We start from the raw sequence: 16,559 nt of genomic DNA, 5'->3' as shown, positions 1-16,559 counted from the left end.
GCATATTGATTCCCTGAACAATGCCATTGTACTTATAGGAAACAACTTATGACTTCGCAAAGCACCATATCAGAGACACATAAGTAAACCAGTAAGAAAACAGCTTTGGAAATCTTACTGTTGCCTACAACCCCAAAATATTCCCTTCCCCCCCAAATCCCTGGTGTATATGGTTTGGGGTTTTTTTCCCCCTGTTCTGCTCTTAGTTTGAACAAAGGACATTCTCAGCTGCTGTCCTTGTTTCTGAAGAGAACTTATCACTCCTCATTTTTTTTAAGACATATCTGGATTAACTTGTTCCTTTCCCTGGAATAACTAATTTCTCTTAATACTTGCATTTTTCTCTCATGCACTGTAAAGAAGGATGACTGAATGAGTAGGATACTCAAGAAAAGCATGGTTGCTTCTACAAGACATTCACAACATTGTGGATGCTGTTCTGTGCCAAATGGCACCTTTTTGGAGGCATCGAATCAAAGAGATTTCAAACATGAAATGTTACCTGTACCCTCAATGCCGCTGCGCAGGATTCCCCATTTCCTGCTTCACTATGGGAATAACTGTTTGACTGAACAGCAGCAAACCAGAGAACTGGGAAAAGCCCTTGCCACAACACTTCCAGCTGACTCCTGATATGCCTCCATCACTCTGATGTGTGAAATCCTGTGATACGTAGCTATTTGCTTGGATGATATCTGCCTACAGTATTGATGGATTTAATGAAGTGGAAGACATTATGGCATATCTTCTACTGAGCAAGCAAGAGGTCCACATGTCACAAAACCTCATTTTTTAACCAGAACACATTTTCACAGTACAGTGTTGTTGCTAGTAGCGAAATAAAATGCCACACTACATTTACATCAAGTAATAGCCTCAAATTCACAACTTCACATATTTTCTCATAAATTGGAACCAAACTTCAGATTACCATACAACTGGACTCATCTTTTCAAACAGGTTAGGGACCTATAAGGTAGTACTAACAGAAATGAAAAGTTTCCAGTATTTTCCTTTTTATGCTATGAAATGGCTGAACACCTGTTTAATGTGCCCACAGGCAATAATTAGGAACCAATGATACTGCTTTCGGTTAACATTTCATTTCCTGCTAGAGCAGCACATTGCTATTAGCAACGACCTTCTAGTTGCAGAGGATGTGATATATATTAATTAACAAAACAAGAAAAAGATCCCAAGTCCCTTTAAACTTTCACTTTTTAAAAATGAGAACGTACTCATAAAGAGGACGGGCTTGCTAAAAAAAAGTCTCTTTATATTCATCTGAGGTTCACTTCACATCTGGCCTTCACTGCTCCATAGCACTACTAATTATGATCTGTTAATTAAGAAATTAAAGTGCTGCCATTACTTCTTTAGAAGAAATGGAAACTTTGGGATCAATTACTTGCTTTGGAGTTCAGTCAAGAGGTGATCTGGGTGGAGCTGACAGGACAAGAGAAATAACAGCTTGGGAAAAGAGCCCCAAAACAGCTGATTTGATTTTCCTGAGCAAGTGATCTATTGCTAGAGACGCAGCTATTTCACCAGTACTAAGCAAAACGAGATCAAAGTCAGCATTAAAACTTAATAAACTGCGTGAACAGCCTCAGCCTGTTCTGGGCAGCGCTTGTGCCTCCCTCTGCTGTCAGTGCTTTGGGGAAGCAGCAAAATCCAACTGACTGCCAGCCACCCCACAGGGAGGTGCAGCGAGAAGAGCATGAGCAGCAGTGTCCTTCTCTGGCAGCAAAAGGTCAAGTGGGCTCAGAGGTAGACTAGCCACCTACAATTAAATGTCTGCGCGTTACGGCCCTTTGATTCTTTTTGATTTTTTGCCTCTTCACGCTTTCTGTTTTTATGGAACAAGCAAACAATGCTTGGTTTGGAAAACACTTTATTTAGCAGGCACTGCTGCTGTCAGCTCTCTCAAAGTCATATTTAATATCTGTGACACGGACAGACAAGGATCCAAGTAGAGAACTACTCTAATGCAGTCGAAGTCTGTGGCTTCAGAATGAAGATCTGGGCTAGAAGCACTGGCCTGCAGTACCAGCTGAAGTGCAGCAAAGGCAGTCAGACTCGCATCTAAGGATGCACTAGAGACAGACAGATCTGTGGGAGTTGCAGTGTATCGGTGTCCCCAGAAGACGGTCACATGCAAAGAGCACTAGGCACAGGTCATCTGGCCATTATTAACCACACTAATGGCCTGCAAGCCTCTCGGGTGGCATCTTCACAAGTGGCTGGACCAGACGATGCAGACCTGCTGGCTGATGCTGCTCTGGTTCTAACAGGGCGTGAGTGCATGGAGGAGGCATGTCCTAAAGCATGCTGCACCCAGGCTGCTGTGATACTTGGCCTTGACTTGCTACTTCCCACCAGAAGAGTTGACTGGTTGCAGCAGGTATCTTTCTGATGTACTTTAGCAGTCACCTATCTCAGTCTCAGGAAGGAACTACATTTTATCACTCACTTGTCATAAAGCAACTGCTCCGTGCTGTATTTTATGATTCCTAGAGCTCTTAACTTCCCTTTGCTGTTTTATGTGTATAGTGCAGCAGCATTTAGAAGCCTCCAGTATAATCTACAATCCAAACAAAGAAGGTAGAGGAAAAAAGAGACTAATTAATTTGCCCCAAATTATGGAATAAGCCAGTGAATAAAATGCAAATCTCTGACTCTTATCTACTTGACTGCTGCTTCCTGGGGAAGTCACTTTCAGACATGGATAATCAATCAAAGCCTCCCTTAATACGAACAGGATCCAAGCAGAGACCCCAATGTGCTAGTGTACTTCTGACAGAGCACAGAGCTGCCAAACCAACAGCTTAAGGTTGCACTTTTATGTCCCTATCTGCCTAATGTGGCTATTCTTTTTTGATCATGCCATCTGGCCCCCTCGCTTTTTTTTTTTTTGTATTTATTTCTGATTTGTAATACACGCTGCAACTGCATGGGCAGCTTTATTCTGTAAAACTGTTCAGCTGTGACCTTCTCCTAAATACACAGAAATGTAGTTTGTAAAACAGCTAGAAAACAATGCTGGAATCATCCATATTATGACAATTATGCAAGCAAAGATCAATACTAATCCACTCTAAAGCCATTAATTCTCAATCCTTCAGAAATTCTAGTGTCCACATCCAACAGTTTATCATTTTGCAAGCAACACCATTACTCTGTGCTGACATTCACCCTAAAGATATACTATGTCAACTGAAAGATAAGGTTATATGAAACCTGTCAGTTTCAGCTTGCATCACTGTCAAGAAAGCAAACACAAAGTGCAGTTTGCAGAGTATGACAATCCCTGAAAACCTTAGGAATCAAAATTAGTCCTGCTTCAAAATGTTTGCACATCTCAGAACTGAATCAGAAAGTTATGAGATTGGTTTAATTTAATTTCTGATGTTGAAGAAAACAAGTAACTGCCCTTGCTGCCCCCAATAGATTTTAAGAGTTTTTTACGACAGTGTGCACCAAAGAATTTACCAAGAGTGGAGCAGCACTATGTCTTTGGAAAGAGAAACTAGGCTATTCAGCTAATCCTGATCAGTTCGCAAGGAGGAGAAGATAACTCAGGTTATTCAGCTGTCACCTAAGGGTATTAGGGGATATCAGCCACTTTTTACTGTAAGCTTTCCTCATTGTCATGAAATAAAGTTCCATCTCCTGGGATAAAAGCGGAGCTTACTGTGGCCTCAGGAAGCGTGAGCTCAGTTCATTTTTCAGAAGGCAACGCAAACTCTGCCTGTACTCCTGAACCTTATCTCTCCTCACGATCCTGCAAACACAGACGCTGAGTTGGTTGACATGAGAACTGCAAGACACCTCTTTTACACCGCAGAGGTGGACCACACTGTGCTCCAAGTATTCCTGAGGCCAGACTCGTGCTAGGCTCAGTCCAATTTGTCTAGCACTGAGGCTGCATTGTAGCCTCTCCCAAAACACACTGCTCGGGATCACATCTGTCACCAGTTACGATTCAAGGACAAGCTCTTTAAAGGTGAAGGTCATTCAGAACAAAGTTATAAAAGAAAAAGGAAACAAAGTGTATTACGAAGTACACCCCTAGCAGTGAGGAGTCTCTTTTGCAGCTCCAGCCACCTGGCTGGCTACTAAGGGCAGGTAAATTAGCTTTTGTAATTTACCCAAAATGTAGAATATTTTGGAAAGGTCTCATAATTATCATATTTTCATGTCTTTCTGTTAAACCTAAATACACATTTTTTTCTTCACAGCTACACAAACAGTACCTGTTCAATTTTTTTCTTGAAAATAGTAACACAGAAGGTTGTCTATTACAGAAAGGCTTTAAATATTATTAATAATTTGTACATATTCACACAATATATGAAATTATGGAAACAAATGGAAACATTTTTAAAGGTCTACCTGTTGCTACATTACCTAAACTACCCTTCATACATTTGAAGATATCTATATATTCTGCATTTTCTTTAAGGTATTCCTTCAAAATGCTAATATCCTAATCATGAGGAAAACCAGAATGTACATCATCAATTTTTGCCTAAACTCCTTAACATAGCTGAGCAATTCCTCTCATTAGGGTCTACTGAAGCCCACGTTCCATTCAATTTCTGATTTCCTGCAGTACTCAGTTTTAAAAACACATGTACAAACCCCATTATACTCTGCTAGGGATAAAGAGCAAATATTGCATCAAGGCTGTAACTTCTTGATATCAGGAGGCTGAATGCATTGATCCTATTACGTCCTATTACTATACAGATGCCAGAAACTGTTTATGAACACATTTTCTGTAACAAAATTTAACAAACTAATCAGCCTGTGCACCACGGTATTTTGTTTCTTTTTTTGGTGTGGTTTTTTTTTGTTTTTTGGTTGTTGTTTTTTGGTTGTTTGTTTTACTTAATTTTAAGAAAATGGGGTTGATATTATTAAATTGTCAGAGGGTAAAATTCAAATCATGACTCTGTAGTAATAATAACTATCATCTGCACTTTTAATGTCAAAGAGGTCAAGTGTGAATTTTCTCATGTCCCATATAAAGAGAGTACAGGACCAAAACACACTCACACAGACTGGAGGAAACTTAACCTAGAGCCCTAGTGATCCCGGCTACAATTTCAATGCACAAATTTTTTCGTTTATCCATACGACCGACACTTTCAACAGCTTCTGACAGGATAATTTCAAACACACCTCTCCTCACTGTCATTGTCACCTACAGCCCAGGTCTTTTCAGTTGGAGATAACCTGTTAAGATGGTAAAATTGCACGACTATCTGATATGATTAAGGAATAGCTGGCTGCTAAATAAGGAAGCAACTCTAAAATATTTTGCCACTCTCACTTTGTCAAACCGGAGTGCTGCAAAACAGTCCTGCATGTAATTTCACACAGTGGTGCTTCTGGTGGACTTGAGCGCTAACTGCTCTCCCCTCAGAGCAGAATCCAATTTATTTCCTAAAGAAGAGTTAACATCAGTAAACATGTTATCAGCTCTAAGTAGGTTTTCGGTGCTTCCATTCAAACCCTTATTTATGTGTCTTATTTCCTTTTGTGAGCTGAAGTGTATGGCAGAAGGTACAAAAGTTGAGATATATGCAGGGGAAGCACTTCCACACTGACGAGTATTTTTGTAGCTCATGTATCTCAGATTAGCATTCAAACAGGAACTTATTTCAACTTAAAAAACAGCACTTGTAATGCAAATGAATAAATGGTTTACCTGTATTCATCCTGCGTAAACCGTGGAATTACTGAAGGCTGCAGCACAGCAATTTCTACTGTAGTGGTGTTGAACTTCACAGGATCCCCATCATCATATGCAACGACCACTAGCTATAAACAATACATAAAATCACTCTCTTAGTACAGGCAAGAATGATTTTTACATTGGCTTGCAACAATAATTCTTTTATTTTCAGGTCTAACAAGCTGGATGAGATTTTTTTTCACTGCAAATCATACATTGTGTAAGAACAAAACAGAGGAAAAAGGTGACAGCCATCCACAAGTCGAACCACCTGTTCGTTACAGAAACACAGTAAACTGGAATTCACGTACAACAGTCTTCTACAAATACCGCTCAATACACATTGCCAGCTTCAAGTATTTTTTCAGGGGATTCCTTTTGCATCCAATCACAGACTGTCCTTACTCAGAACTCCAGTAACAACTTCAACTTCTTTAATGGTATATAGTTCAATTCTACATTTATGCAGTGGAATATTTTTTATTGAAAAACCACCTATAACTCCCAATAAAACAGAGAAAGTGCTAGGTAAGAATTGTGTTGCTGACACTAATATTTAAAATCGAGGTATGATATCAAAACAAAAAAATCCTCTTAGAAAAGAGATCTTCTGTATGCTGAAACACAGACAAGAGCAGAAGACCTTCTCCAAAGGCAGCCTATTATAAATCTTTTACTTATCTCATCTTTACTCTTGTCTATTTGTTTATTTAATCTGTGCTTGTCTGCTGGGACAAATAGATTCACCTGTTTCCAGCTTTCTTAAGAAGGTAAGCTATCTGCGAGCAAAAGGATGAGAGACCAACCCACTGAAGATGGAGTCATGGACAATTTTCCAGTTTCCTCTGTCTCTAAATTTGTCCTTATTTCAGGAGGTCACTAGATGGAGCAGGTCAGCACCTCATTCTGGCAAAGGGTTTTCAACTAATTTCTGCCAGTCCAAACTATTCTCAGAACAGGTTGGTGAAGAGACAACTTAAAACAAAAGAAGACATTTTTTTCAGCTAATATATTAGGGGACTCATCGGTGCAAGACACTGTAATTACAGAAAGTGTGAGTGCATTAAAAACTGACTGAAAAAATTCACAGAAGATTCAGTGACAGATATAAGCCCAATGGTCTAAATGCAAATACCAACTTAAGGTCTCCACATGACTGATTTCTGGAGTCTTTTCTGTGTTTCTTTCCTAAGCAACTGTATTTTCTGAAAAGCAATACTCTGCTAAGCGTACCACTGGTTTGCCCTAATACAGAGCAGGCTTCATACGGAAACGTAACTCCATGTCCATGTGCGCATCACCTGCGGGTTATGTATCAGAGCTTCAGAAAACAGCCACACTAAATAACTAGTAAGAAGTAAGAATAAAAAGTGCAACAACAGAAAAGCTACAATCTGGTGATGTTAACCAGGAGATAATTCTCCTCCCCTTTGCCTTTTATTATGTTAGTTACAAGCTGAAAAGAACTCAAAGTATTACTGTCCTAAGCTCCTACAACAGCGACAGCATTTCAACACTACTCAAGCTCACAGTAGTGCTTGACGTGACACTCGGAAGCGGAAAACAGTGGACAGCTTTATTCCTTATAATGGAAAAGTGTGGAAATAAACCTCTCTTTAATCCTCATTTCAAAAATAAATAACTGAAAGCAGAAACAAAACAAACCTTAATGACCATCCAGAAGCTGGGCATTTTCCAAGTAGGGAAACTACATATAAACCCCCACATTTTATAACTTTTTTTTTGTTTTTTTGCTTACTGACACACTTTAATTTTCATTTTTAACTATTCCTTCCACTCACAGGAGGGAAGATCTGTCCCAATGATTTTGTTTAAAATCATAACTTACTCCACACTACACTTGAGACTCTTCAGGAACAGTAACAACATAACAGTAATTTAAGTCTCCTTCAAGCCAATGTTTTTACATTACAGCACTTGCGAACGGGAAGTCCCAAACTATCCCACTGTGCAGTAAGTTTCTTTACAAGATATCTTGCCATTCTTACAAAGTTCTCATAAAATTCCTACGCTGCCAGCCCTGTTGAAAACAAAATGATCAGCAAGGTAACTTTCAAAAACTGAGGCTTCCTTCAGCTGCCTCCCTGTTTCTTCTGCCCTCCTAACAGTAGCAATCACATCCATTCAAGAAGTTTCTGAAATCAAAGGCACAAAACACGTGCCAGGAAGAAATTAAGGAAGTAATGAAACAAACAAAATAAAAATTTCACATCTTTCTATGCAATATAAAGCAACACAGAGAAACACGAAGGCAAAAGGAATTCCATCAAATGCAGGGAACATTTACTGACAATATATAGCTACATAAGTTCATACCTTAAACACTGTACTTGGCTCTTCATTTAGGTTTACTCGGGTTACTACATGTCCCGAGTTTTCATCCACATCAAAAATGCTGGCACTGTAAGGAAACTGGACAACATCCACTTTGTATCGGACTCGACTTGCTGGTGTGCCCTGGAAGGCAAAAATCAAAGCAACTTGCATGTTTCTGTATTTCTACACATCTCATGAAGTTAGTAAAGAATTAAAATGCAATGTTGGTAAACGGATCATCACGAACAAAACTTGCTGTGTGGCTTCCTCATAACTGAGTTTGTTATGGAGCATCCCCTCTGCTTCCCCCCAAAATACCTCTCAGTGACACCTGAGAGGTCCAGTAAGAAAAATGACCAGAGGTTTGGAAACAAGAGAGCGAAAAACCGCATGTACTTAAATAGAGACAGAAGCAGTGGTCTGTTTTATAACTACTGAAGTTCATAAATAACAGAAGGTAGGCATGGCTTAAGGTTGGTTAACATACCTTTCAAAAATATTTTAACATCTTATAAAAACTTCTTTGAAGTTCGAGAAACTTCTAAATACTCTAAAAACTCCAACACTTATTCAGCTTGTCCTGAAAGTTACAGTGCCTTGTGGCTGAAGATGGGAAGATGTGCGTTACAATATTTTCTGAAAAGCCAGACTATAGTTCTGCACCCAGGACACTCCAGCCTATGTGACACCCACACGCTTCTCTTTCAGAGGAAACGAAATGAAAACAGCACCAGGTTGCCCGAGCAAAGCCACCACACAGCTTTACCTCATCTCTAAGAAGTAAACCACAGAGATTATATATAGGGCCTCCAGCACTTCCAAACATATTCCAAGATACACTCTCTCTGTGGCTGAACTGTACGGCTCTAGCAGTTTTGGCACAACCACCTAAGAGCTCACATCCACGCCTTCCTGACTGAAAAGGTGAGCCTGCCCTGGGCTGCAGGGCTGAGACGGTCACCAGTGCTCGTGTGGTGACCGGACCCCTGTGGCCCTCCCCACCTGTAACAGCGGGAGGCTGAGCATTATCAGTGCCACTAACTGTTAGCATCAGAGCTGGATCTAAGCATAACATCAGAAAACAAAACATTTGTTGTAACAGCGGTAACAGAAAATGCAGTTTTGCAAATGAATTTTAAGTAGCCCCATAACAAACCCTCCCCACTGTTCAAACCCTGGTTCAATGACAATGAATGGCCCATGCAGCACAGACAGCCCACGTCACAAATTGTCTGCATGCATACGCATCCAAAAATACAAAATTAAAGGGGAATCAGAAGAAGCACTGCAAGAGGGTATAATATATGAATTTTTCAGATCAGTAACTCAGAATTTTTTAAGAGAAGACTATTTACCTGATTTAACTGTTTTAACACTAACTGCCTAAATTGTGAAGAATGAAGTTTCTTAAAGTCTCTGTTATATTCCAATGATCCCATTCCAGCAGTTACCCTCCAGGGACCTTCAGAGGACACGGAGTAACATCATGCCTGTAAGCACAGCCTAAGAGGCAGCTGCTCCCACACCGGAGAGATGGGACAGCCCTGGCAGCTTGCGCTGACCTGTGTGATCTATCAAGTCACAAAAAGCAAAATGGGTGGCAATGCTTGTCCCTGGTATCTCCACAGTCCCATCGCTCCCTGGTAGCAACCCAGGCTCTGCTGCAACAACACTTTCCCATGTGCACCCAGAGGAGCTTCTCCAGTCATGGCAGGATGGTTCCTGGCACTCATCTAACTCAAAAACAGAAATCACACAATGCCTTTTCAGAGGAGATGAATTGTACCATCGACTGGTTACAGAGGACGTCTGGGAGACATTAAATTTTAACAGGTTACTTTCATTCTCAGTGAGCGCTCCTTCACCAGCATTGATACCAATCCACTGTTTTCAAAGCTTAAAAGGTGATGTAGCAGTAGGTTACTAAAGCAGTGAAGTGAGCACAAATATAAATTACATAGTAAAGAACTGTGAGAAAAAGGGGGATCAAAGCAAAGAAAAGGTATTTTTGCACACTGATGTCTGAGTAACTATTTTTCAGTAGACCAAAGTCTGTGTTACCTGGATATGTAGACACTTGGGACATTCCACAAAATTCAAACTAAATTATTTGCTAAATGTATTTGGGAGTAGATTCAGAGAAGCACTTAGAAACTCAGGTCTTATCAGAACGGTTCCAGTCTAGACCTCAGATTAGGTTTTGACCTTTACATTGTATTTAAACAGATAAAATATCAGAGCCCAGCAAATTGGTAATTTTCATCTGTATTCAATAACGTGGTATAAAGCAGCTTTATTGTTACTGAGAATATATTCAATGTACCATGTCAGCTACTAACTACAAGGAAACAGGAAATTTACTTTTGTAAGCAGCAATAGAAACAGCTGCAAAAGCGGTTTAAGCTCATTAAATCATATCAACGTTTTGTTGATATGACAAAAGTGCTCTGAAACCCTCAGTCAAAATACATAGCCTAAACTAAAAGCTTTACCAGAACAGATTTAGCACAGGTATTTTACATCATGCTAATGCATGCTGCAGAGCTGTATGACACGTTGTTTTGCCACATTAACTTCTGATGAGTAGTGGGACTACTCAACGAATAAACCATACTTCAGTGTGAGCAAAGTGATCCTTCAGCGAAGAATATTTATTTGAATTAGAAATTACAGGCAGCTTGTAAGAATTTAATTGATGGTATCATTTTTACAGCTGTTAAAAGAACAAGAACATCTCAGTCTTAATGCTAAAAAAATAAGGCAGAAGACAAGGCAGCAAGGCCACTTCAGCCTTCTTCCCCTTAAAACATTGTGCACATAACATCTTGCACCTAAAGAGAACTGAGACAGGGCTGGATGCAACCGAGACATTCACAGAGTTTCTGGGGAGGCTTGCACAGCTGCTCGCCAGATGATTTTAACTGCAGCAGTGATGAGGCCATTTGAGCCTTCCAAGGAAATTCAGTCCAGGAAGGGTTTATTAGCCAGTACACCACTCCAGTGCCACTGGCAAGCTGGCACCTTTAACAATTCAAGAACTGGGTCTGCCAGATGTGCTTTGGTGTTTAGTGAAGTAACATATGAAAAACCACATTAATAATTAAAAGTACTTTATGGGACCACGGACATTAAAGAGTGCAAATCCTTGAAGACATGAGAAATTTCAGAGATGATAGCAAAACAGAGGTGATTATACAACTTTCCCCCTGGCATTCTCCGATTCAGTCATTTTTCTTTAACATTATAACTAAGAGGAAATTACTTGCTGAAATCCGCTCTATTTGGTTTCAGAGTAACGGTCCTCACATTTGGTTGGAAGACTAAAAGCTACCATCATCATTAAACCTGCACACACTAGGCAATTTGTTATTAAATAAACAAAAATCTCATCAGGCTATTGTTCCTGACATGACTATCAAGTACACTTTTCTCCTGTCATTTCTGATAGTAACAAAACAGGAATTTTATTTATTTATTTATTTATTTATTTACTATATTTTGGCACAAACATAATTAGAAAAATCTCCAGAGAGATCTCCCAGGTAAATTATTTAGAAGCAAGTTTTGATTATCTCAAAATATTAATCATCTTTCACCTCTGTTCTAAATTAATTTAGATGCATTCCTATGTCTAAGGCAAAACTCAAATATTGTAGATAATATTCTCAAATAAACCACAGAGCAAGGATTGTACTTGGCAGAAACCACATTCATTCTCTCAAACCAAAGTTTTCCTGAGAGTTCGAGACTAATATGAAACTTATATCTAAAGCTCATCCAGCTTCAATTATTTCTTTTATTGCGGCATAGTTTGTTAAGTTTCCATTTGCTCCAGGGAAATGGCAGTAATTTGTGACACAGCTGGCAGGTGTGAAAACATTCCCAACATTTACATTCGATGATCAGGCTGCACACGGAGGCCCTGGGCAAAGAGGCCATGCAGGGTGCACATGCGCACTGTTCAGATAACTCTCAACAGGCACAGACAGGTTGCAGAGAAATTGTAATGCAATAAAGCTGGGGAAAATGGTAAGAAGTGTAACACAACAATAACTTCTCTATGTTTTCACGTGTATTTCTGCAAGCAATTCAAAAGGAAGCCAGGAATCATTACTTCCACTATTCAAATGGGTAACAGACATAGAAAACCAGAACACTCTGGCCGAGAAAAGAGCAGAGGAAACTTCATTTCGCTTTCATTTGTGGTCTACTCGTGAAGATCCCAGATGTGCATCTGGTAAATGACCTGGATTTTACTCCAAAGCACTAGTATGGAATAGTGGCATAATGAATACAGACACATTTACCAAGTCTCTTTGCACTCAATGCCACTTTCTGACTGAAGTCAGAAAACTTCTGAGGGTGTTATAGATAAAATGTGAAACTGGTAAGGAGTATAATAAGTTGTCTCTGTCTGTAGATTTCCACGCAAATCTCAACGATTTGCATTGTGAAGAGTTCACTAAGGCAAATTTTGTAAAGTTAATTCTAATAAAAGAATTGGGAAGTGATGCTAAAAACAAAACTCACAGGTGGCTGCACATGTTCTTTGTAACACGCTCAAAGTGAAGTAACCATTAAAGACGGGGCAGACCCACAGTTTGGTGGGTCTTATACCAGCTATGGGTTGTGAAGGGTGCACTCGTGTATATTCACCCTAACTTCATTTGTATAAACTCTAAAATTTGAAGTTTTATTCTTTGGTATGTAACTCAACAAGAGGGCCTGAAATTCTGAATTATGAAATCTGGAAGTTCTGAATTATTAACTTTAACAAGCTGAACACAAAAAGAACATGGACTTTTAAAGCCATGAGACAGAATTAGTTTAGGAACTCACGGAATTTGCAGCACGTTTCCCATATACAAATCTCTAGCATACACTGGAAACCCAACAGTAATAGTTTTTTCCCTGAAAATGCTTTTATCTCCAATTAAATATCTGTGAAATCTCTAAATTCTATTAGCATCTTACTTTTAGTGGGTGCCTGTAAAACAAAAAGGACAATTACTCTCAATTTGACAGAAGGGCTCCGTTGAACAAAACCCTTACAAGGTGTTAGGAGATGGGATAAAACATTAAATTGGATGTTCTGGAGCTTCAGAAGCTGGCTGCTTGTTAAAATTAGCATTCTGCATCTGTTTCTATTGACATTTCAAATCAACAAAATCAGGGTATGCAGGGGAATTGCCCATGGAAGAAATATTCCAGCTTTTACAGTCATAAACCATACAAAAAAAGGTTTGAGGGAAAGTATTATAAATACTCCTGATGACTGTCTCAGCAGCTGACTGACGTTGAATTAAGGGATTTATGCATCTGTACCAACCCTGACACAAGTTTCAGATTTTGTCAGGTACAAAGGATCACCTATTTGCCCAAAGAAAAGATGGCAATAGATGCTGGCTGGGGATATTGAAGACTGTGGTAATAACATTCAGAAGTGTAGGTGAGAGAGCCAGACACTGACTTTGTCCAGGCTTTGGGGACTCCAGGTATCTCTCTCTCTCCCTGTAAAGACTTGGAAATATCTCTGCAAGAAATGAAAGCTGCATACACTTGTGTTGGCTAAAGCGAAGTAGCACTTAAAACCAGGTATTTTTCTATAGGATATTACCACGTCTACCCTAGTTGCTAGAAGCAGTTCTTTGGCACCTCCCGCAGCTTTTCTGTGGTTTCCCAGCCGCACAAACCCCTTGCAAAGCTATGCGCCTCACACACGATACCTGCTTACGCATTTCACCATTTTTGACTTTGTCTTTTGGTTAGATCCCTGTCTTCAACACAAAAGGGTTGGTGGAGAAATTAAACTCAAATACTGTCAATGGAGTTTTTCCAAGAAAGCAAGCAAGGAGTTTATAGTGGAAAAAAATGGTCTCTCACTTAGTTTTACCATATTTCTGTCTGGGATTACTCAGGCAGCTGTTTACACGGCATACAGCAAATCAAACTCATCTGAGACTCACTGGGGCAACTTTGGCAACACAAATACAGCAAAGCCTGTTTGAGTGACTCCGCGCACGTGGTGCTCGGAAAGTCCAAGCGTGGTCTGGACGCACAGCTTCACTGTGCAGGGCTCCAGAGTTGCCCTGAACATGACACTTGACCACGATGCCCAACAGGCTAAAGTTATCCAGATCTAGATACTATGAAACCCCAGCTAAACAAAGCCCTTAAGCTCCAGCTGGGCAACACTTCTGGGAAGAAAACTCAAGGTGATATGTGAAGGAAACCCTTCTTCAAACATGTAACTAGCAACAGGATGAGAGGAAATAGCCTCGAGTTGTGCCAGGGGAGGTTTAGATCGGATATTAGGTAAAATCCCTTTACTGACAGAGTGATCAAGCATTGGAACAGGCTGCCCAGGGAAGCGGTAGAGTCACCATCCCTGGAGGCATTTGAAAAACATGTAGATGTGGCACTGCGGGACATGGTGTAGTGGGCATGGTGGTGTTGGGTTGACGGGTGGACTTAGTGATCTCAGAGGCCTTTTCCAGCCTTAATGATTCTATGATACACAACTGTCTCTGCTGTTTCTCACTTACACAGTGCAGCCTCCTATCCCATTTTTCAGCTCAATTTGCACAGTGGCTGTGATGCCTCACCTCTCTGCTGCTTCACGATTATCCCCCAAGCAAAGAGTACAACTTTACTCAGCTAGTCTAAAAGCTACCTCCCTCACTTCTTTCAGATCTCTACACAATAAAATATTTTGAATATGCAAGTACTAAATCAAAACCTTGGCAGTCATATAACCATGGCTTTAGCCTATTACCATAATTCCCTCTGGCTCCCTTGGCCTGATTTTGTTGCTTTCTGTTTAGTATTTTCTTACCCTTTACATGTAGTGTGTCTGGAATTAGATGTAAGCTCTTCTTACAAGACAGGGTGAGCAACTATATCATGTAATAAGTAATTCAAAAAATCAGATACCATATAACTATTTTAAAACCATAGAAAAATATACTGTGGATTGTTCCAATAAATCAAAGGACAGTATGTCTACTTAGCATATTTCATGAAACACATGCAAATAAAAATTTACCAGATTTCAATGACCAGAATGGTATTTCAAATTAGAGTGTTTTTAACAAATCTAAAATAACTTCTGACACATAATTTACATTCTCAGTCGCTGCAAAAAATAGGAAAGGCAAGAAGAAACTGGTGAGAGTTTAAACTGACATTTGCTCAAGATAGCCCTTCAAATCCTGATCTGGCCTTCAGTGAAAAGCACTGTTTTAATTGACATTTCAGTAAGGACCTGAAGGAATAACTATCGGAGATCGCTTATGCCTTCAGGCCCAGAATTTTTGGCCACTTTGAAATCCATAGCTCAAAATAAAAAAATAACGAAATACCTACTTGGAAGCATTTGAATCTAGCAAGACAATTTTTGTTTTAATTTAGTAACTGTTAATGATAACCAGAAATCCATGTTTTTTTTGCAACCAAACCAATCCTATTATCAACAGTTGCATTCTAACGATGGCTTAATGTCTTCGGCATCAGTTAAATTAAGGAAATTACACACCTCATCCTGACTCAGACATTCATTTGTTCACATGCATACACATCCATACACATAAGATAAACTGAGTTCCAAGTAAGTCACTGCACGGAGGTTTGATGGGGGAATTTTTTTTCAAGAAAAAACAGATAACCTTTAGTCTACATCTCCAATAAATTAATCAAACAGTACTTCATTTCAGAGTAACAGTTCACTCTCTCCCCTTCTGACTGTTTTTGAAAGCATATCATAGTCACTCACGGCACTTCCACACCCACATGCTACAAGTTTCTAAATCACTTAGGAAATACACTGCTACTGTAAACCTGAAAACTCTTTTATGTCACAGGTTTCTTCCAACCTCTCACCAGTCATCTGCATTACTGTTTGTACCCATGCCACCTTCACTGACCATTTAATGCTTGCATTTATATTTATGACTTGTCCTTTAGAAGTCAAGAGCCACACATAAACCCATGGTTTTTCTTAGGAACATGACTGGCTGAGCACTTCCAGAGACAAAAAGTAACACAGCAGGTAAAATACCTGCAACCTTCACTACAGATGATGATTTTTTAAAGCTGACTTCAGTGGGACGAAATTTTTTTTCTACCACTTACATGTCCAACACTGCTGCTGTCTGTCACCTTTGCTGTTGAGGGACCAGGAGGAACAACAGGGCAAGACCACAATAGCCCCAGTCCAGCAGCTCAAAGGTGGAACGGGCTGAGGATGGTGCCTAGGGGGTGAAATAGAGCCGAACTCCACTGACACCATTCAATACCTTCTTACCCCAAATCTGCTCTTCTGCTGTTGAAAAATTCAAATTTGCCTTATCACAAGCAGGTGCTGAGCATTTCAATTAGAACTCTCATACCATCCATATTAATTTGACAACGCAGAGCAAAGTTGGGATTTGCTGAAGACAGTGGGCAGACTCTGAAGAGCTGATTAGATCTGAAAAGCTTT

General features: G+C 39.8%; 1 protein-coding gene across 2 annotated transcripts in view; it reads right to left on the bottom strand.

Annotated features, from left to right (window-relative positions):
* Positions 1-16,559, bottom strand: part of PCDH15 (protocadherin related 15) — a 367,987-nt gene that overhangs the window by 81,772 nt on the left and 269,656 nt on the right. For both annotated transcript variants that reach the window (XM_086467277.1, XM_086467276.1), the window contains 2 exons: positions 8,081-8,221; positions 5,717-5,829 (listed from right to left, as the gene is read on the bottom strand). In XM_086467277.1, the coding sequence (XP_086323403.1) occupies positions 5,717-5,829; positions 8,081-8,221 (254 nt within the window). The remainder of the gene's footprint in view (positions 1-5,716; positions 5,830-8,080; positions 8,222-16,559) is intronic.

The sequence above is a fragment of the Leptosomus discolor genome, chromosome 6, assembly GCF_034619465.1.
Source record: "Leptosomus discolor isolate bLepDis1 chromosome 6, bLepDis1.hap2, whole genome shotgun sequence".
NCBI classification, from domain to species: Eukaryota; Metazoa; Chordata; class Aves; order Leptosomiformes; family Leptosomidae; genus Leptosomus; species Leptosomus discolor.
This window is presented reverse-complemented; position numbering and strand designations above follow the sequence as displayed.